This window comes from Thunnus thynnus, chromosome 23 (genome assembly GCF_963924715.1).
Source record: "Thunnus thynnus chromosome 23, fThuThy2.1, whole genome shotgun sequence".
Lineage (NCBI taxonomy): Eukaryota > Metazoa > Chordata > Actinopteri > Scombriformes > Scombridae > Thunnus > Thunnus thynnus.
In genome coordinates, this window is record NC_089539.1 from 24,436,151 (window position 1) to 24,459,588 (window position 23,438).

The 23,438-nt window shown below is 38.9% G+C and overlaps 1 protein-coding gene across 1 annotated transcript in view; it reads right to left on the reverse strand.

The window, feature by feature from the left end:
• The window catches only part of ptprr (protein tyrosine phosphatase receptor type R), a 46,553-nt gene that overhangs the window by 6,324 nt on the left and 16,791 nt on the right, over positions 1-23,438 (reverse strand). The window contains exons 3-15 of the mRNA XM_067581772.1: positions 19,190-19,303; positions 18,958-19,107; positions 18,512-18,619; positions 13,932-14,054; positions 13,718-13,842; positions 12,898-13,032; positions 7,840-8,029; positions 6,495-6,579; positions 3,003-3,082; positions 1,731-1,868; positions 639-749; positions 372-529; positions 173-286 (exon numbers count right to left, since the gene is read on the reverse strand). Coding sequence (XP_067437873.1) covers positions 173-286; positions 372-529; positions 639-749; positions 1,731-1,868; positions 3,003-3,082; positions 6,495-6,579; positions 7,840-8,029; positions 12,898-13,032; positions 13,718-13,842; positions 13,932-14,054; positions 18,512-18,619; positions 18,958-19,107; positions 19,190-19,303 — 1,631 coding nt within the window. The remainder of the gene's footprint in view (positions 1-172; positions 287-371; positions 530-638; positions 750-1,730; positions 1,869-3,002; positions 3,083-6,494; positions 6,580-7,839; positions 8,030-12,897; positions 13,033-13,717; positions 13,843-13,931; positions 14,055-18,511; positions 18,620-18,957; positions 19,108-19,189; positions 19,304-23,438) is intronic.

Genomic DNA, 23,438 nt, shown 5'->3' on the forward strand with positions numbered 1-23,438 from the left:
AGAGGAGCTGCAGAGTCGCTGATAATTTTCTGTAGGTTCATCACTACGAACCACGACCAACACATTACGCACTGACAGATCATACAGTGTTATAAAAATATAGATTGCAGCTGTTTTAAGTTAGGGTTAAGGTATATGTTCTTGCAAGTGAAGCAGTACTTGTGTGTGTTACCTGTCAGCTCGGAGCTGGCAGATGATGCCCAGTACGTCCACCACTCCCTCCAACTGCAGCTGCCGACAACCTATTGTGGTGGCAATGAAGCAGCCCGTTCGGCCAATCCCAGCACTGCAAGCAAAGCAGCATGGGTAATGGAGTTATTTGACAATATTTTAGTTGTAGCAGAAAAGCCAGTTTCTCTGTCTGTACGTACCTGCAGTGAACTATAACTGGTCCCATGGTGGCGGCCGTCTGCCTGTCCGTCTCAACGTCAGTCATCAGCTGTAGCAGTGGCAGTGCTGAGTCGGGGGTTTTATGGTCGGGCCATGATGTGTACCAGTAATGCTGCAGTGTACGGGTTTGATTCCCACACTTCACACAAAAGCACATGTATGTTTTAAATCCCAAGCCCCAAGTTTAAACAAAAAGACATTTCAGACAAATGTTTAACAGAGATAGGAACGTTTAGAGGTGTCCGTACCTTGAGTGTGAGGCTGCGAGTGGTGTAGTGTTCACACTCTCGGATGCTGTTGACTAGAACCTCGACCTTCCCATAGATCCCTCTCTTCTCCGGCCAATACAGAACACACTTCTACAGAGATGAGGATATAGAAACAGGGAAATTATGGGTAAGAAATGTTTCATGTTTTCATTTTCCATTCTTGCCTTGCTTTTTCCAAATCATGTCATCAGTTTCTACATTGTAAAAATGATCCCTGTTGGTGCATTCAAGGATGCTCAGACATTTGTGGTTTCAGAATCAGCAGCAAAACAGCAAACAACCACATTTTATTATCGTTTTCACAACATCCATGTTTTCTCACTAGTGCATTTCCATCCACCTGTTTTTATTTGCAATTTCAATTTGCACATTAAAAAACACCTGAGTCAAAATGCCGAAAATCATAAGACTGTAAAATGTTTTTACACTTGACTAACGTGGAAAGTTGGTGTATCAATAAAAGCAAAATATGACAAAGTGCAAATGTAAACAGACTGAGTGAATAAACCATGACGTACATTAATCATGTGACTTAAACGTCACTGAAGAGCTGAAAACATCAGATCTGTGTGGAGCGATGATGAGGAGACTGTAACCTTCCTCACATCAATACATGAAACAAACAGAAATGTCATATTTCCATCATGTTTTCCATCGTTTGAACTTTGACTGCTGCTCTTGTAATGACATCATCTTGTTGTGTCTTCTTCTGCAACGGTTTAATGGCACCAACTGGAGATTTAGCACCGCCAGCTGTTCATCTCCTAATATTCATATAAGAGCCGTGGATAGCCACACGCATCAATTCAAAGTTTCTTTTGCCAATTTTCTGAAAACTCAGGCAAAATTTGTGCTACATTTGGATGGAAACCTAGTTATGTGTATCTTCTTGGTTTGACCTTACAACAATCTGCAATCTTCCAATGAAAACTTTATTCATGATTGTTCAGTATAGTAGTTTTTGAAACAGTTCCACCTCCGCACTAACATCCATCGCTCTCTAACTTCTTCTTGTCTTTGTTTCTGAAGTTACAGCACTTAAATCTCACAGTTTAGCCGTTTCAACATTACCTCATTCTTCTCCTTCAGTTTGGTGATCATGACAATGACAGGCGCCTCTTCTTGCCAGGCCATCTGCCAGAAGTCATTCACCGTGTTCACCATGGGACCCTGTGTGGCGATGTACGCCTTCTCATCGCCTAGGTAACCCTGGGACAGGAGCCAATCACATGACAGTGTCAGAAGCGTAATGGACGGTAGTAGGAACACTGTTTTTTGTCATTTGTAATGCCGTTTTTTTAATTTCCTTTTTCTAAATGAGGTGAGGTAATACACCTTATCTTCTTATTTATTCCAGATATTTATATGTGTGTTTATGTATACAGACAGATCACATGAACTAAACCCTACAGGTACTGATTTCATACTTTGTGTATTTGGTCAATATCAATAATATTAATAGTAATATATGTCTTCATAGGAGAAGTTATAATTGTTGATAAATACTGTACATTAATAAACACTTAAACATTATAGTATGGTATAAACTGTTAAATTAACAGTTATATACTGATTATAAATGCTAAATAGGCGAACTTAAGGTAATGTGCTTAGAAACTGTTCCTTGACTCGTTTGATTGGATGAACAAAACATCCTGACCTCTACAGGACAGCTTAGATCATAAAGTTACAATCAGCTTCATGCTTAATATTTCCGCCTATATTGTCTTAATACTCACCGGTTTTTGTGTGGTGAACGTGCTTGCCTACACTGCACATACATGACAGTACTAAAAGTGGCACACGGTATGTATTGTATGTAGGATGAAGAATTTAAACACAGCTTCTGTTTTCTCATATGGTCTGACAGTTAAAACAGTTTCAGTGGAGTTTCCTGACAGGAAGAAAGTCTATTGTATCAGAGTCTGAGAGCGACATTACAATCTTCTGCAGGAGTATACTTTCACTGTGTGTGTGTGTGTGTCTGTGTGTGTTTGTGTGTGTAAATGTATTTTCGTGAGGGGTCTCCAGCCAAAACAAAAAAAAATTCTCGACATTCCAGATATGTGATGGGATAATGTCAGTGTGTCGATTTTTTGCTCCCAGACTACAGATTTGACAAAGAAATGTTGTCATAATTAGCTTAAATTAAACAAAGATAAAAGTGAAAAGCCTCATCTGGACATAGTGAATCAAAAGTCCAATGAATCTCAAATATTTTAAACTGTGAACAAACCTGCAAAGAAAACTGGTACAAAGACAGAAACACACTACACATAATTGCTGACTTTATAATTATCTCCTTGTCCTAGTCAAAAGATAGTGTTTACTGTTAATACCCACCCGTATATAGTTGGCATTGATGTAGGAACTCAGCAGGTCGTTGCAGCTCTTTGACTTCAGGATCACTCTGGAATGAGGGTCTAGGAGACAAGGGAAGGAGAGGAGGAAGGACACAAGAGAGGGAGCAAGGAAAAGAGAGGAAACAAAGAGAGGATAAACACAATAAAGAAGGAGTTAGATCTAAGGATTTCTGCTGCCCAGCTCCTCGTGGTTCATAAGTAACAAAAGCTGAACACATTATACAGCCTCATCTTCACCTCATCTTCTTGGGTTGGTTGTGTTTCCATTTCAGACTCAGTCTTTGTTTTGTTCTGGAGCTTGTTTTAGACTTTGAGGTGTCCGTTTTAAATTCAGTTTTGACTTGATCTCAACTTTGACCTTGACCCTATTTTAGACAAGGTCTTGAACCCACTTTAGAAATGCTTTCAAGCCTCTTTCAAACTTAATCTTGACTTGGTCTCATGGCTATTTAAGGCTTAGTTTTAAACTGATTCTGACTCGCTTTTAGTCTTAGTCTTGATCCTCTTTTAGGGCTTCAACTTGGTCTTATGCCCCTTTTAGACTTTGTTTCAAGCTCCTTTACAACTTATTCTTGACTTGTTTTCATGGCCATTTTAGGCTCAGTTTTAAACTCATCATGCTCCTTTTAGACTTGTTTTATACTCTCTTTTAGACTTGATGAGGAGAAGGAAACAAATATTGAGCACATACACATAATACACAGTGTAGCTGGCCGCGGGACCTGGTTTAATTTAAAAAAATTCACAATGCTTCCTGCAGTTGGGTCAGATCACATTTGTAACTGGACTGAGACCGCCTCTTCAACAAGGTCTCAGTCCTGTTGTTTTGGTCTGCACCTAAGTGCGATTGCCATTTTCACACCGGCCCAAATGGACCGCAGCAAGGGGGTTAATGCTCCAGGGTTTGATTCAACCAAACTAAACAAGGCAGGTGTGAAAACGCCCTAAGGCTCAGTTTGTAATCGACATGCTTTTAGTTTCAGTCTTGATCCCCTCTTACAATAAGTCTTTGACTTGGTCTCCGGCTCCTTTTAGACTTGGTCTCTACTTCCCTTTTCACTTAGTTTCTACTTCGTTTTAGACTTGTTTTCAAGTCCCTTTGAAACTCAATCTTGATTTGGTCTCATGGCCATTTCAGGCTCAGTTTTAAACTGATCCTGACCTGCTTTTAGTCTCAGTCTTGATCTTCTTTTTGACTGGGTCTCAAGACCATTATAGACTTGTTTTGTACTCCCTTTTGGACTTTGTCTCAAACCCCTGTTAAACTCAGCCTGCCAATATCAACATAAACGCAAAATGCATTCGGTTACAATGACATTTAAAATGAGATTAAGATTTGAGGCATTAAGCCCAGTTCACGTTATGGTTTACTTTTACCATGTTTACCTTGTACACTCTCGAACACCATGCAGTGTACATATGTTCACAGACATACTTTGCTAACACTAAGATTTTATTAAACCCATCTTGCACAGTTTGACATACACTAAACCTACACAATAGTTATTGTCGCACCATCTGAAGGCATTTTACACTTGGCTTTGACTCGTACAGCACTTCGTCGTGTCATTGTCTTGACTGCAGTCTTGAACACTTCAGGAAAGACAACACCGAATCGAGAACACAGGATGGAGTTTGACTGACAGCAACTGTAGGTGAGCATTCCTTTCTCTTGATTGGCCGGAAGGAAGGAAGGAACACCCCCACTCAACTGTTGTATTGATAACCCCGCCCCCCTCTCCAAAACATGTATATGTGTGTGTGTGTGTGTGTTTATGCGTGTGCGTGTTATATAATGTCTTAATCAGGCTCAGTGTTTGGCTGACTGTGTGAGAACAAACTGTGCTCTGAGAAAAAAAAAAGTATTGTTCAAGTGTGTGTGTGTGTGTGTGTGTGTGTGTGTGTGTGTGTGTGTGTGTGTGTGTGTGTGTGTGTGTGTCCAAGCCTACTTTCGGGGATATATTTCAGACTAACTACCAGTTAACTGAGGACGGCTTGTCCAATTGGGGACAAACGCCGTGTCCCCAATTGGGTTACGTCGATCGTTTTTCTAACCCAGTTTAAATGAAACCATGCCCACTTCCATATGATGAAAGCCTTGATGGCTGCATTCCCATGCAAACCACGCTCATGCAGGTCTTGCGGATGAATGTAACGTTTATCAGGCCACAAATGAGACAAGAAGAATTAGCTAGCTAGCGTGCTATTTCCTAAGTGTATGTTAAGTGGGTGTCTGGTGTTTATTAATGGGAAACGTTAATTCTGAAAGACTATGAGTTAACAATTAGAGTCAAGTATAGAGGCCGTATGTGTAGCTTGTAAAACAACAACACGAGGCACTGAATTTGATGACTTTACTTTTTATCAGACCACAAGAATTAGCTAGCTAGCATGTTATTTCCTAACTGTGGAATGCAGTAAATTGAAAGGCCTTTAGTAATGTTAACTTATTGGCATGACACCAACTGAAGGGACGTAATTCTGTATGTGTCAATCTTACCACCAATGCTGTCAGAGTCATTGTTTTTTGATAGAGACTGACTGGGGGGTTTAAACTGTTCACATAAATTATACACCCATCTTGTACCTAATATAGGAATAGATGACTATCTCCACATCTGCTGTTTCCATAAAGGGTATGCCCCCACTAAAGATCATCAATCTTTCATTGATCAACATTTTAATATGATACATGCAATACATTGATTGTTCACTTGTCCAAGTCCATGATTACTGTTTAAGGATGTGCTGTCACAAAATCCTATTGCATTATGCCAAGTTGTTATGAAATCTATTTTTAAGTCATTCCAAGTTAATGTTATGGTCATTGACTTGTTATTCTTCTCAGATCACCATCATTATTTTGCTATATTTTCTCAGAACATTTTGCATGTTTTGTATTTTCAGGATTCTGATTCTGCTGCACAAGAAAAGGTCTACCAAAACCTCAACATTTTAGAAATGCAGACTCCTACCAAACATTTTCGGGCATGTGCCATCCCCCAGGGCTGTGCTGGGACTCTGCAACCTGACTGATTGAGTACAAGCTGGACAGAGAAGCCTGAAGAAAGATTCCCATTAAAAATTGCCACTTGTATATACAATAAAGTTTTCTACTCTACTGTATCCTGATGTGATGGCAATAACTTAAAAAAGGAAAAATGAATCCAATACTATGCATTTGTGTGTGAGCGCAGTTTCCATTGGAACGCAGCCGTTGAGGCTTCCCTCGTTCCATCAAGGCTTTCATCATACGGAAGCGGATGTGGTTTCAACTAAATTGGGTAAGGGTTTGGGTAAGCCTCCAGGAAATGAAAGAAAGTCTATGTAATGTCCCCGAAAGTGACCTAAGTAAATGTGTGTGTGTGTGTGTGTGTGTGTGTGTGTGTGTGTGTGTGTGTGTGTGTTGATGCTGATGACACAAGAGTTGTTTTGGAACTGTTGGCCTCTCTTAGCAACAGTGAGTACTCACTGGGCAGTATGGTCTTGTATCTGTTTTTGGGTCCGTGGTTTGGGATATCCAGCTCCTTGGGATCAGTGAAATTCATGGGTATTTCCTGAGATGGGAGAAAAAACAACATTAAATGTTAGAAATGTGCTTTTTTTCTCCTGGACGAACATCACAAACATATATACTGTATTTATTTTATACTGTTAAGTGATGCTCTCACCAATAGAAAATTTTGATGAAACAATATCCTCGATTTTACTGCACACAGGAACTCAGGACTCTGCTGGATAGTGTACTTTAAACAAAGTACTTTACATGAGTATTTCCATGTGATGCTACTTAATACTTCCACTCCACTACATATCAGAGGGAAATATTGTACTTTCTACTCCACTACATTTATTTGACAGCTTTAGTTACTTTTCAGATGAAGATTTGACACAATGGATAATATAACAAGCTTTTAAAATACAACACATTGTTAAAGATGAAACCAGTGGTTTCCAACCTTTTTGGCTTTTGACCAAACTGATAGTTTTACCGCAATACTTTAACTACATCAAGCTCATGTACTTTCAGTGTAGTAGGGTTTTTCATGCAGGACTTTTACATTGCTGTATTGGTACTTTTAATTAAGTAAAGGATCTGTGTACTTCTTCACCAGTGTCGGTCTGGTGGATGACTAGAAATACTACAATACCCATGAGCCTCAGCCACTGTTGCTATAGAGAAGAAGCCAGTCAGAGGTGTGAACTTAAAACTCTTCGTTGTAAACAAAATATGGCAACATATTTGCTGAATGCAACCAAAATTGACCCTGAAATGACATGGTAATCTCTAACTTCCTTATGAACAGTGATTGGATGTTTCTTGCCTAAATGCAGCTTGGGAGTGGTAGTCAACTTCCCCTGCAAGGTTTTTATGTCCACAAGCTTTTTTTTTTTTTCAATCAAACAACCAGATATTTTCTAACACAGTTGTTCATCTTTTATACTAATGATTTTACCAGAAGAGTTTCATGTTGATCCTGAAACTTTGTCTGGGAAAAATTAATGAGATTTTTACTTCTTGAACTATTGGCGACTGCAGTAGCTCCTCCAACTTCACAACTCTATGAGTTAACAAGTATTATCACTGATATCTAATTGAAACCTGTAGGGCTGGATGAGACAGAAACAGACTTTGAGCAACTGATGCTTGCTACAAATGTATTCTAGTGCCTGGTGGGACAGATTTGAACCTGTGACCTTATGGTTACATGATAAATTGTCACCAAAGCAGTTGACTTTGCCTCAACTTTTAAATCAAAAACTGAAATGTGAAGTTATTTTACTCATAAAAAAAAAACGTGTGTCTCATTACTTACGGCGAACTCGGCGTGCAGCTTATGTGTGTTGTTGATGATGTCACGCAGCTGCTGCCGTGTGAGTGGCCGACCGGCGGACAGCAAGTACTCCCTGGCTGCTGCTTCCCTCGGGGTTACCACGGCAACGCTGAGAGGCTCCACAGACCCCAGAGCTGACATGTCCAACACCAGAGAGACATTAGACCCTCGTCTGCAGAGGAAAAGAGAGTCAGACAGTCATTAAACATCTTAATCTTCTTCCCTGATTATATGCGAGTTTCTACTGTGTTTTATTGCAGTATTTGTAGAATTTGTACTCCATGGGCAGATTGTGTCTCACTAATCAGACCTAATCAGAATTTTCACCTGGCAGATCACATTCCCACTGTTATACATGCTGGCTGCATTTACACTTTAGTTGAAGTTTTGTTTTCCCATATCTAAAGAAGATTTTACAGTATAAATACAGTCTTTGTTTCTTTTCCTGAACAAACATGGCAGCATTTCCCTGACAACTGAAGACATTGTTTTTTTCAATGCAAAGAGGGATGATTAAATGTGATTTCAGTTGGACTTAAACTACTCCTGCAACAGAGTTTTGTATGATTAGAAAAAAAAAAAAAACATTTGTAAAGTAAAAAGGTCTTTGGGGAAATATCAGAAATGATCCTTTTCAGGCTCAGCGTGACCATCTGCTCTGCTTGTGACACAACAACAAGTTATCACTTTAAGCAACATTTGATTTGCTTTTTGGAAATAAGGTCTCCAGCTACTTAAGTGGATGATGGGAAGGTATTTAATTGAATAAATGAAAATAAACACCATAAAATCAAAGAATTTTAAATGGAAATTTCTCCCTTCTGGTTTCTGATTTTTTTTTCTCAAAGCACAGGACAAGAGATTTGCAGAGCAGATTTGTTGCTGTAGGAGACACATTTCAGTTGGACTTTAAAGGCTTTTAGTGTAAAAGAGGATGAATTCTTTGCACAGTGAGGTGTCAGAGGAGAAGAAGAAGCAGAAGAAAGACAAGGTGTGCTTTGATGGGTGTGTGTTGGTGGACTCTCTTCGTCTAGCTACGTGTTGGCCGGCTTCCTCTCCAGGATGCTGTTACTTCCTATTCGTCTGATTGCCTATTGGCTGCCATCCAGAGTGGAGAACACACACACACACACACACACACACACACACACACACACACACACACACAAAAGAGACACAGACACCAAGAAAAACATCCTGTTCTCACTCTGAGCCTGAAATCTTCCTTCCTTTTCTTACCTTGAGAAACACAGTGTTCTCCGCACTTTAACGCCCTCGCTCTGAACGCTGATGTAACCAGAACAAAATGGCCTCCGAGGTTCGAATGTGTAAGTCAGCGGAAGAGTTAAGAGCAGTAGATAAAGGCTAAAGTGCTCAACACTGAGCCAAGGTGCAGATAAAGATGTTTTCTTTTCAGTTATGAAACTGTTTAAGAGGGAGACTTAGGACTTAGGAAATTAACTTTGGCCAAGTTTTGAAGAGCTCTTAAATAGCAGCTGCACAGAAACCAAGTCCGCTGATTCTGAATAATGAGGCCAGTGTTTCCTTACCCAACAATATTCAGAGTTGATTCATTTGCTTGCGTTGTTTGGTTTAAACAGATTTTAAGTCTCCAACTTTTGACCTGAATGTGAAACGTTCCAACAGCTTGTTTTGACTCTTTTACTAAACTTTGACTTTGATTAAATTTAGTTAAACTTCCCCACTTTTTCCACCAAAGTGACATACAAAGTGACAAATAACCCAAACCACAGCAGCTATCTTCATAGCTAGCTTCTTCAGGGAGGCTGTGGCTCAGGATGTAGAGCGGGTCGTCCATTAATCAGAAGGTCCGTGGTTCGATTCCTGTTTGCATGTTGAAGCATGCAAGTAAGTATCCATGGTGAGATACTGAACCCTAAATCTCTCCCAATGGGTGTGCCATTGGTGTGTGAGTGTGAGATTAGAAACATTTGTAAAGCACATCGGATAAAAAGTGTTATGTCGCTCCTGATGAGCAGGTTGTGTGTGAATGGGTGAATATTGGTATGTGTTGTAAAGCACTGTTAGAGGTTGGTAGACTAGAAAAGTGCTTTAAAAATGCATAGCTAACCCCTTATAATGACTGGATGGGAGTATGTTACATTCCAGTTGTGCCACATCTGTCACGGTTCAAATGTTCATCAGAAGTGTTTCAGAAATGTCTTCAAGCGTTCTGTTCTTCAGTCGCCAATATTGAAATTTTGTCATTTTGCTAACATTTCTGAAAACATGTGTAAAGCTCATTAATTATCTATGTAGTAACTGATACTTGAACAGATAATCAATTAATCATTCTCAGTCATTTTTTAGGAAAAAATGCAAAAATTCTCTGGTTCCAGCTTCTCAAATGTGAATATTTTCTGGTTTCTTTATTCCTCTATGACAGTAAACTGAATATCTTTGGGTTGTGGACTGTTGGTTGGGATGAATCAACATTTGAGGAAGTCACCTTGGGCTTTTTTTCACTATTTTCTGAAATTTTATAGGCCAAACAACTAATCAATTCATTGAAAAAATAATATTTTTTTAATTGTTTCAGCTCCTCTAATAAAACTACTGACCCTGATAAATGTGTCTGCTGATTTCTGACAGCAGCAACCTCAAATTCTTCTTTTCACTCTTTGGCAACATTTTCGTGAATGAAACTCGCCCATAAACAGAACAGGGCGCCTTATATGGACATTTTAGGGGCGTTGATGATGCTAATGATGAAATCTCAGGAATGTTCACCTCCTCATGAACAGACTGAAACTGGAAAAACACTACAAGTTTGTGACATTAAGAGAGTTTTTTGGAACACTTGTAAAAACAAAACATTACAGAAAAAAGTCAGATGGTTTTAGGAGAGGTGCATTGTGCCTTAAAGAGTCAAAACTTTGAGTCATATATCATAAGTGTTATAACTTCTTTTGACTTACTAAATCATTATTTTAACGTAATAGAGTATTCCTCACTTTTCATCTTTTCCTGGTGGAAATTGGCTTCTGTGTAGTTGTAATAGCACCTCCGATGGCTGCAAGTTGACTTAACCACGTACTGAAATGAACTGAGAAAGATGGCTGTCTGAAAGGTAGGAAGTTGCTCTAAAAACTGATGGTATTCTTTGGAAAACTGTCAGCAGTGATGTAAAGTGCATGTGAATTGTAGGAAATGGGCTAAAACATGCAAAAACATGGCAAAGGGTCCTTAAGGGGGAAGTTTAATGGTAATCTGAGGAATATTCAGGTCGGAGCTCTAATGTACATTTTCCTGACCTTCATGTAAACACCCGCCTGAGGACACGTACACACACACAGTATACTTTATGCAGGAAGTCTTCTCAGCTATAGTGCTGATATCTCTGAGCTATAAGATGAGAACAAACACACATCTCTGTTTAAAGGCTTCTCGTCTGCACGTACGCAGCTCAACACCTGACTGCTCCAACAATCACAGGTTAGAGGTTACTGCCGTCTAAACATACACACACCCACATACACACACACAAGTTTGTGCAGCTATCCTTGTTAGGACACTGCACTGAATTCCATTCATTGTGGACAGCCTGACTCAAACCCTAACGATTCATGCTTAACCTTAACCAGGACCTCAGAAATGACGTTTTGCCTCATTATGACCGAGCTTTGATGCTCATGAGGACTACTGGTCCAGACAAGGTTGGCGTTTATACTGGAAAAGGTCCCAGTGAGGTAACAAAAATGCACAAACACACTGTTCTTCCGTTCCTAAACATGGTGGACAATCTGAGCACTCGTTAGGTCAAGTGTGTTTCCCTCCAAATTTAAAAGGCTCACTCAGTGACTCAGAGTTTATCAGAGGTTGTTTTGCTGATGAGAGCCAGTGAACTCTCTTTTTATTTCATTTTTACTTAATTATTTTAAGCTTTCTAAATAAGCAAAGTGGCCTGACTTGGCTCCACACTCACAGACCACCTGAACTACCCACCATACTTTGGTTTTCATTTCTCTAAAACCTGAATGAACATCACATGAAAGAGGACATATTCTGCATATTTCCAGTTCTATATTTATATTCTGGGGCTCTGCTGGAATATATTTGTATGATTTACAGTTAAAAATTCCTTATTTATCTTCTACTGGTCCTTTATGCAGCCCCTCAGTTCAGCCTCTGTCTGAAACAGGCAGTTTTAGCTCCTGTCTCTTTAAGGCCCACCATTCAAGTTCACCTCAAGTTTTGGAAGTTTGACCATGTTTAACATTTGACATAATAATAGTATACGAATGAGAGAAAATCACAAAATAGAAAATATGTCTGCTTTAAGTGGGTGTGCAAATAATTATTATTTACATTATCATTTAATCTGCTGGTTTCTTTTTTCAGTTAATCATTTTGATCGTGAAATATGCAGCGTAAAGTTACCCGCAGGTGAAGGTGATTTGTCCAACCAATAATCCAAAATTCAAAGATAATCAGTTTACAAAGACATAAGAGAAAAACATAAAATCTTTACATCTGAGAAAGCAAAGCAACAAATGAAGTTATCATTAATGTTGATACTAATTATCAAAATAGTTTAGATTAAGATCCTGTTGATCCTGTTGATCGACTCACTGATAACTCATATGATCGTTGTAGCTCTAAACTTAAGTGCAGCACTTCCATACCGATGTGGAGTAAACAAACTACGATGTAACTAACTTTAGCAAGAAAAGTTAGCTACCTCATGTCTGTTGTTGATGTGACATTCAGAAGCAAATGTCAGCTGACCAAAGATGCTCTTCACAAAAACCTGTCTTTTTGTCTTGATTGACTTTTATTTTGGTCACTTTATAAAGAAATCAATTATAGAGTTTGAAAATGTTAACTTGAACCGTTGGTGGGCGTCACCTGAGTCAGTCAGTATTTAGTTGAGAGGTGCATACATTTCATATCTGTAGTTCAGTTCAAGTGATAATAAAATAAAAATGTTATATTGTTGTTTTTTAGTCCATATTGTGTCTCACAGACACATTAACATGCGGAGGGACAGTATTTATCTCTGTGTTTCCTCCTTCTCACCTTTCTTGAAGTCCTGCGGCAGGTTTCATCCTGAAGGGGGAGGGGCAGGGCTTTAGCTCGTTATTGGCTGTCACCGGGGCAACGCTGGCCTGGGGGGCGTGGTCGTTGCTGTTGACGACAGGGGCAGGGGCGGAGCTAGGAAGAGAATAATTATATTTATGGCAATCAATTAAACAACTGATTTGTTGGGGAAAAACAAAACAAAAACAGTCACATTTGACAAAAAAATCTCCACTCAAGTTCCACTTACTCGCTTTTGAGCGTATCACAGAGTTTTCATCATCTACTGTCAAGCTCAACATGGACGAGGAGTCCATGCTCAGAATAATAGAGAGTTTGAACATCTACAGCTCCATAACAACTGAGCAAACTTAACCTGCAGATGAAAACCATGTGCTCTGTAGGAAAACACCAGAACAGAAGCAAGTAAGTTGACCTTGAGTGGAGATTATTTTGTCTACTGGTGTTTTCAAGGTAAAAAAATAAAGTGTCAAGTTAAAGAGTGATTATTTAAACATGTAAAGGAGCAATTTAAATTCCATGAATCTAATGGAAGTAAATCATCTTTATTATTGTCACTTCAAACAACATAAAATGAGGCGAAGTCATCCAGAGAACACAAAATAGAAGCTCTTAAATTCAAGTTCAGATCACATGTCTGGTATTTACTTTATTTATATATTTATTTATTTACTTTACTGCTTTTCTCCATCATGTGAGAACATCTTAATTCGGATGTCGCATCCAGTTTGGTGCAAATACGCCTCTGTAAAAAGCATTGTGGGATACATCGACAGCGCAGCGTTGTTCGCCGACTTACCTGGGCAGAGGGACAACAGGAGGAGCGAGGTGGCGGCAGGCTGCGATTGGCTGCTGCTGGGGGGGGATGGGCGTGGCTACAGCTGGAGGGAGCTCAGCTTGGACCATGCTTCCTGACGTCACAACCTGGAGAACACCAGGAATCATCCGTGAGTCGTTAAAAACGCGTTTATACATGTAAAAGGCAGAAGAAGTTTTGGCGTTTGGTGCCGAACCTTGGTGCCCTTTGACCTCTGGGCGGAGTCTGGAGGGACGGTTGGGGTCAGGTGGAGGTCAGGGGGCGGAGCTTTCAGCTGTCTGTTAGAACCCTGAACCTTCTCTTTAAGTCGGTACAGAACCTGGAGATCAGACAGACAGGAGACGAAATCAAGGATCAGTTTCTGTTTAAACTAGTGATTCATTAATCATTTTAGAGCTGCAACGATCAGTCAATCAATCCTTTAGTTGCCAACTACTAAATTAATTACAGACTATTTTGATAATCGATTCATCGTTTTGAGTCATTTTTTAAGAAGAAAATGTCCAAATTCTCTGATTCCAGCTTCTTAAATGTGAATATTTTCTGTCTTTAGTTGTCTGTGACAGTAAACTGAATATCTGGGTTGTTGACTGTTGGTCGGGATAAAACAGGACATCTCGGGAAACAGTGATCAACATTTTTCACCATTTTCTGATATTTTATAGACTAAACTACTAATTGATTAATCAAGAAAATAATCAACAGATTAATCCATAATGACAATAATAATAATAAATTAGTTGCAGCTGAATCATTTTGTCTACACAACATCAGCAAACCCAAAGTGATGTCATCAGACGTGTGTTATGTCCGACCAACAGTCCAAAACCCAAAAACATGTAGTTACGTTAAGACAAGGAAAAGCTTTTTTTTGTTGTTGTTTTACATTTGAGAAGCTTAAACAAGAGATGGATTTGATTTTTACTTTTAAAATGAATTCAACAATTACCAACATTTTTTTCATGTCTACTTTTGACATCTTTTTCCTTTATTATTCAACTTGCAGTGCACACTTCAGGCCGACCTAACGAGGCAGTTTAAATATGTTTTACGGCTGAATAGCTCTGCATGAAGAACACATTGTTTCCTGTTATATTCTGTATGTTATCCTGTAGTATTTTCTACTTTGGACAGCATTAGACAGACTCTTTTCAACCAAAGCATGAAAAAAATAAAGAACATCAAAATGCTGCTCTTTAAAGAGGGTTTAACTCAAAATGTCACTTAAAAAGATGCAAAATGAACACACTGCTCGCGTCACCGACTGCTGCCGCCTGTCATATATTCAACTCAGATTACTGGCCGGGAGGGACCGCCCGGCTCGCCTTCAAACATCTCGGTTACTGTATCGAGCTGACAAAGGAGGTCGGTGGGACAGTAAGACCTGAAAGTAACTTCATCCAAAATTCATTTACTTGTTTTCACAACCTGAAGCCAGATCAGTATCAGTCGGCATACGGCTGAGAGAGCCTCAACATTACTGGAGAGAGTGAGTTACATTTTTTCACCCAAATGTTGAGCAGTTTCCTCTTTATTAGAGAAAAAAGAAAGATTGTGAGTGGAGAAAAGTGTAGGCACTTGTATAGTATATATGTGATGAAAAGATTTTGCATTTAGATTTAAATTGCTCTCTTGGACTAAGAGACAGGACATAGTACAGATCACTGTTTATGAGCTGCATCATCACTGTGCTTTCTGTGTACAAGTGCTCCCTCTTGTGGCTGAAATATCAAACTGCAACTGGTGAAAAAAAACTAAATTACTAAAAACACTGGACCGGGGAGGAATGATGCCTGAATGAGACAGAAAATTAGTTTAATTTTGTTTTTTTTATTCTCCTTTGACTGGAAGTTTCACTGGGAGTAAGATAAAAAAAACAGAAATAGATTTTGTAAATATGGATGATGCACAAAGACTAAGTTGGCAATTCATATATGAAACATTTAAATTAGACAGTTATTGTTTTTGAAGAAAACCTGGGAGATGAGATCCTTTATCAGGATAATAAATATGTCATTTGAAAGCATATATAAGTACTACAAGTAATGTTATAAGTGATGTTTTTTTCTGTTCTTTTGTTTTGTGTATTCGTTACCAGAAGATGCAGGTTTTACTGTCTTGTATTCATACAGAGGATGGACCAGATTTTGGCATGAAACAAAAATAAAAACTAACTAGCTAACTACATTATACTACACAATATTTTGTATTATTTTTCTATTATTTTATGTTTTTAAATTGTATTTCCCTCTTTCCTTCTCCTGTTTTACTTTATTTTTATAATTTGTATGTACATATTTTTTTATTTAATCAACTATTTTATTAATAGTTGAAAAAAAAACGGTGTCACCATGTGATTGTTTGTTTGTGTGTGTGTGTGTGTGTGTGTGTGTGTGTGTGTGTGTGTGTGTGTGTATGTGCGTGTGTGTGCGTGTGTGGCTAAAGGCCAGGACACACTGACCTTTTGACCAGGGTCACAAATTGGCTAACGGCAGTTGGCTTAGTTCAGCCAATCACAGCAGCCGAGGTGGACGGTTTAGCATGATGTCAGCGATTATGCTGATCTGTATCTGTGTGTGTGTGTGTGTGTGTGTGTGTGTGTGTGTGTGTGTGTGTGTGTGAGTGTGTGTGCTCTTCTACTTCTATCTTTGTGAGGACTAAATATTTTAGTTTTACATTCTGGGAGTGACGACATCCTCACTGCTTTAAAGGGCTGTTTGATCATTAAGACTTTGTATCAAAAGGACACATATTCTGCATATTTCCAGCTCTATATTTATATTCTGGGGCTCTACTGGAATATTTTTGCATGATTTCCAGTTAAAAACTCCTTATTTATCTTCTACTGGTCCTTTATGCAGCCCCTCAGTTCAGCCTCTGTCTGTCCGTTTTAGCTTCCTGTCTTTTTAAGGCCCTCCTCCTGATGAGTAGGGATGGGAATAGAAAAGATTTTATTGATGCCAATGCTATTATCAATTCTGCTTATCGGTCCTTTTCTTTATCGATTCCCTCGCTAACTCCTGATCAATTTTCTGAGTGGAAAAAAAAGTAGCGCAATTGTTTTATTATCCCTGAGTCTGAACACAGTTGATGGGCGAAGTGAGCTGGCTGCAGCAACACTCTGTCATCTAAAATGGGTGAAATGAGAGAATATTTATACAGCATTCATTTTCATTCATGTTTTCTTAGTCAAAGAAAAAAATCTGCTAAGTCTGCCTGCATATATTATTATAACATAAGATATTTACCCTCAGTAACAGACATGCTGCTCGGTTGGGAGGTAGCGGCACACATGCGTAGAGTGTCAAATACATCACATCCCTGCCATTTAAGCCCATATTGCATAGAAAAATGTTTCCGCCTGTTGCTGGTGTTTCATTTCACAGACATTACAACAAGCACTGTTGTCACTGTTCTTTCTGAAATGAAGCCAAACTTTCAACTGTTTCTTCCTCTCCGCTATGACTCCTCTTGGTTGCAAGTTTCCAGCAGTGTAGGCGCACGAGTTTGACGTCATTGTTTTGAAATGCGCAAGAAAAACATGCTGGCATCGATAAAAGGAAATTGATAAGATCGGAGGTATATGATGCTGATGGATAAGACAATTTGGAACCAGCTCTCGACCGGAGCTGGTTCTTGATTCCCATCCCTACCGATGAGTCCACTGAGGACTGACTGAGGAAGCTTAGATAGACAAACTATATCAGCAGCTTCAACGTCTCAAATCCATCTGTACATGTTGACATGTTGATGGACGAGCTGATGCCATCTTGTCGGGAAAGAAAAAAAAAATATTACAAATGAAGCGTCAGGGTAGCTGAAACCCGGGTTTTGTCTTACAGGCAGCATTTTTACATTCGATCTGGAACTAAATTTTCAGAATTTTAACCATGTTTGACATCTGACATCAGAACGGTATATAAATGACATAAATATGTCCCTTGAAGACTAGAGACATGTTTAGTTTAGGGTTTCCAAGGTAGAAATGTTGCATTATTAAAATGTTTTTTTGGATATTGCTATATATGTCCTTTAACTCCCACATAAATCAAATCTCAAGGACTGCCTTTTTTCACTTACGTAATATCGCAAAAATCAGACGCATCCTGTCCCTAAAAGATGCAGAAAAACTAGTCCGCGCATTTGTTACTTCTAGGCTGGATTATTGCAATTCCTTATTATCAGGCTGCCCTAACAAGTCTCTAAAGACTCTCCAGCTGGTCCAGAATGCAGCTGCACGTGTTCTGACTAAAACTAGAAAAAGAGACCACATTTCTCCCATTTTAGCTTCACTACATCGGCTTCCTGTAAAATCTAGAATAGAATTTAAAATCCTTCTCCTAACTTACAAAGCCCTTAATGGTCAGGCACCATCATATCTCATAGTACCGTATTATCCCACTAGAACACTGCGCTCCCAGTATGCAGTTTACTGGTGGTTCCTACAGTCTTTAAAAGTAGAATGGGAGGCAGAGCCTTCAGCTATCAGGCTCCTCTCTTGTGGAACCATCTACCAGATTGGGTCCGGGGTGCAGACACCCTCTCTATGTTTAAGAGTCGGCTTAAAACTTTCCTTTTTGATAAAGCTTATAGTTAGGGCCGACCAGACTCGCCTTGGATCAGCCCTTAGTTATGCTGCTATAGGCCTAGACTGCTGGGGGACTTCCCATGATGCACTGAGCTCCTCCACCCGCCCCACCCCCCATCTCATTAGTCTGTGAGGGTGCACATAAATACAAATACGTGTGCATATGTGTGTGAGATTCTGTATATTACCATCAAGCAGGTGATGACAATGACGAAGATGGTGAAGAAGAGGACAACGGCGTAAAAACCTTCCCGGCTCCACACGTGATCCCTCTGCTCACCCTGCAGGACGTTCTTCTGCAGGAGGGAAAGTTCATCAAGTTTAGAAAAACTGATACTGAGACTTACAGGGAGCTTCTGATTTGTTACTGTAACATTATTACAGGAGAGCAGTCATATTCCTCATTCCTGCATGATAGAGAGTAATAATATTAATCTAATATATAAAGCTGCTCTGTTCTTCAGGTTGATCGATGGGACTTTAATAGTTCCATTAAAGTTTTAGCAGCAGCACTCTGCACTCTAATAATCCCAATCCATCTTCTCCGTCTGTCTCCACGGGGACTAACGAGGCTGCCTAATGAACCGTGGTTACCTAGGAGACCAGGCTCACACACACAAACACACATGCACACCTCAGTAGAGACTTCAGTGATGCCGAAGTGTCCCAGGTGGCGGTGAAGGACCCTGACGTTCAGTGATTGGATGACCTCTTCAGCTGGGCGGGGTTCGGAGATCCCCAGCCTATCAGAGGACACGAAGAGCTCGATGCCATTCTTCTTCTCCTGTAAGAAGAGTTAAATTTATCAGTCAATCAATCAATCCATCGATTGGTGATGTGTAATAAGTGAATAAAGTGTATCTTACATTTAGCCGGTTGATGTGCACGTGTCCCACAGGAACGCCCAGCGCTGCTGCTACACCTTTCCGAAACCACTGAAGAAGACTGACGTTCAGCCTCCTCACATCCACAGCCAGGTACTGAGAGAGAGAGAGAGAGAGAGAGAGAGAGAGAGAGAGAGAGAGAGAGGTGGATAGAAAAGAGACAGAAAGGATTGATTTAAAAAAAAAAAAAAAACTAAATCAAAACAAGACAAAATAATTCTCATTCAAATAACAGAAATATCAGAAGTTTACACCCAGCTGGATCAACCCTGAGGTGAACGTTACCAGGACATGCACCTCCTTTCTTTTTGAGTATTTTGGATCATAAATAAACAAATCAGATGAAAAACATCCTCCCAGTCCTCCGAACCTACACTCAAAAAGTGCAAACAATAAATGTGCTAATGTTTCATCCTGTAAACAAAAAGGACACAAAAGGAGAGAAAGCAGTCATCCTCCTGCCTCTTGACTTTTAGTCTTGTGATACCAGACAATCAGAGATCTCCACCGCAGCAATGTAAAAATACTCAATTTCAAGTAAAAGTCCTGCATGAAAAAATGAAAAATCCTACTACAGTAAAAGTACATAAGTATTATGAGCTTGATGTAGTTAAAGTATTGCAGTAAAAGTACATAAGTATTATGAGCTTGATGTAGTTAAAGTATTGCAGTAAAAGTAGTGGTTTGGTCCCTCTGACTGATATATTATTATATATGACATCATTAGATTATTAATAGTGAAGCATCAGTGTTAGAGCAGCATGTTACTGTTGTAGCTGCTGGAGGTGGAGCTAGTTTACACTACTTTATATACAGTTAGCTAGTTTAGTCCAGTGGTTCCCAACCTAGGGGTCGGGCCCCTCTAAAGGGTCAGCAGATAAATCTGAGGGGTGGTGAGATGATTAATGGGAGAGGAAAGAAGAAAAAACAAAGTTCTGATACACAAATCTGTTTTCAGTTTTTGGACTTTTTCTCTAATCTTTGATTTTTGCTGAAATATTGGATCATTTGAACATTTATTGAAATGAAAGCATGTGAGAAGTTTAGAGGGAAAAATCACTATTTGGTGGAGCTGTTAACAACTCATAGACATGTGAAATGTGACCCCGACTACACACTGCTTTTTGTAAGACGTCAAAAGATAAAAAGGTTGGAAACCACTGGTTTCATCTTTAACAATGTGTTGTATTTTAAAAGCTTGTTATATTATCCATTGTGTCAAATCTTGTGGAAGTACAAAGTGGCATCAAATGGAAATACTCAAGTAAAGTAAAAGTACCTCAAAATTGTACTTAAGTACAGTACTTGAGTAAATATACTTAGTTACTTTCCACCACTAGCAGCTCCGGGCTACATTAGCCGCTACTAGCATAACACACCCCTATCTCTGAACTGTCAGCGGTCAAGTTGCATTGTGGGTAACGAAGGCAGCAGGTTTTGAAAAGGCAGAAGGATATATAGAATAAAAAATACGATATCTCTGGTTCTGCTGCATTGATTTTGATTCTAAACTATCCATCGTGAGTCTGATGATGTTACAGGAGTGTGATGCTGAATCGGATCAATACTTTTTTAATATATCTGTTACATGTAGATCATCCCTCAATTCCCGCTCTGTAATTTTATGTCTCTCCTTCTGGTTTTGCCTCTTCTGGTTTTCCCAGCAGTCTCTCGGCTTTCAGCCAAACTGATATGGGAGACAGGTGAACACACACACACACACACAGCAATGACTCATCCTGGATTTTACTGCTATCAATTTCTGTTTGTAGAAGAAAAAAAAAAAACGTTAGCAAAAACAACAAGAAACGAGCGTTTGGAGGAAGACCCAGAGGGCTTATGAACATTAACACCGTTGATCGGTTTGTGTTGCTGATGTTGCCGAGACACACAGACTCACCTTCTCCTGTTTCTGACTCTCACATCTCTGTCTAAAAATCTTAAATTAGGTGGAAATTTCTGACAGATTTCTTGAGCAGTTTTTAATATAATCTGACATTTTATCACTTTGCCTTCTTATCCTCAATCACATGATAAGATCATCTGACCTGGTGTTTCATCTCAGTGTAGAGCTGCAACTGCTGTTTTTATTACTGATTCAACTGTCCATTATTTTCTCAATTACTTGATCTTTGGGTCTATATGTATATATCTATATATCTATATATAGAGAGATATTTTGGTCTGAATGTTTCCCAAAGTCCTAGCTGACGTCCTCAAATGTCTTGTTTTGTCCACAAAACAAAGATATTCAGTTTATTGTCATAGAGACTAAAGAAACCAGAAAATATTCACATTTGAGAAGCTGGAGTCAGAGAATTTTAGTATTTTTTCTTTTTTTTAAAAAAAAAAAAAAATGACTTAATCTAATTGATCAATGGATCATTACAGCTCCATGTTTAACTCTGAGTAAAATGAAAAAGCAGGCAGTTCCTCCAAATTACAGATTGTTCCTTTTAAACAAGGTTAGAAGAAAACAAACATGCAGCTCTCTGATCGAACACTGTGTGTGTGTGTGTGTGTGTGTGTGTGTGTGTGTGTGTGTCTGTGTCTTGTAATGGCTACAACAACAACAACAACAACAACATGTTCTGCTGCCACTTAATTCAATATCAGGAACAATAACCACAGCCAGACAGCCTCAACACACACACACACAATGTTATTATCAGTCTGTGTCTGGTTTCAGTTTGTTCTGTTAAACAAACTCTTATTTTTCTGTCTCATACCTGAAATTAAAATAGTGGCAAAACTACACAACAAATGCAAACAACTTATGATATTTTTCATTATTTACTGATCCACCAATGATTTACTCAATTAATCAATTAATAGTTTACTCTATAAAATATCACCACAATGTTCCAGAGATGGTTTTGTCCAAACATGAAGATATTCCCTTTAAATGTCATAAATCACCAAAAAACCCACAAAATATTCACATTTCAAGAGCTGGAACTAATAAATATTTTTCATTTTTGTTTTAAAAACTACTCAAACAAATAATTGATTATCAAAATCAATCAATGGACTAATTGTGTCAACTCTAAACTGCAGTAATCCACTAAACAAGCTGAAAACCAACAACCGGAGCAGACATCCACCAACTCAACTGAATGAAAGTTTAACATAAAAGCAATTCAACAACAAACGATGCAAAGAGCAAACAAGTAAACAACTCTAGCCAATGAATGAGAAGAAGAAAACCCAGAAAACTACATGACCGAATAACCAAACATCAGTCTTACCAAGTGAACATGCAAACATTGTTGATCCTCCCTGTCGACCACAGGAAGCTTTTCACTGAATGAACAGAGAGAGAGAGATGCTGCCTGTCAGTCAGAGCTCAGGGACTTCTCGCTCCAATTCATGATCTCGCCATTCCTTGATCTCTGGTTGGCTTAGAGGGGTATGGAGCTCAACCTGCCACCTCATTGGCTGTCGCCCAGGTAATGCCATTATCCCGCTGCTCTTCCTGTCGGGATCAGGTGCTATTTTTGTCTGACACACACACACACACACACACACATACATGGTAATAACTGCTAATTAGCTGATAGCCCTCGGGGCAGTAGATGGGGAATCCAATTTGAATCAATCAGATATCGGGTGGGGGGGTAAAAGTGGTGGAGAAGAAAAAAACAAACATAAAATATTACAAGAAAAAGAGAAAATCAATGTGAAATGACCATTTTTCTATGAGTTATAATTTGAAAGTATTTAACTGAATCTGAATACAAATTCTTTCAAATTCCTTAAAGCAGCAATCATCACTATTTTTTATAAAAAACAGTGTGTAATGTGTTGTGCATGTCTTGTAGTTATGAACCTACAGAGAATTATCATCGACTCTGCAGCTCCCCTCCTCAGGTTTTTCTCCTCCCCTCAGAGAAAAAGCTCTAAAAACCAACTAAAAACCAACTAAAAACCAACTAAAAACCAACTGTACACACCTGCTCAGCACCAAACCAGCTACTCATATATATATATACATACATATTTATTTATTTATACATATTATTATTTATACATATTTATTTATTTATTTATTTTAACCAGCTATCATTTTGTAAATCACACTTTTGCATGTAACTAACTTTTATGTAACGTTTGTCTTGCTTTGAAAAAGGAAAAAAAAAAAACAAACTTGTACACATTTTTCTCATAAAAAGTATTAATAATTAAATTTCATGTGGTTATGTTCTATTCTTATGGTTATCCATTTTTAATT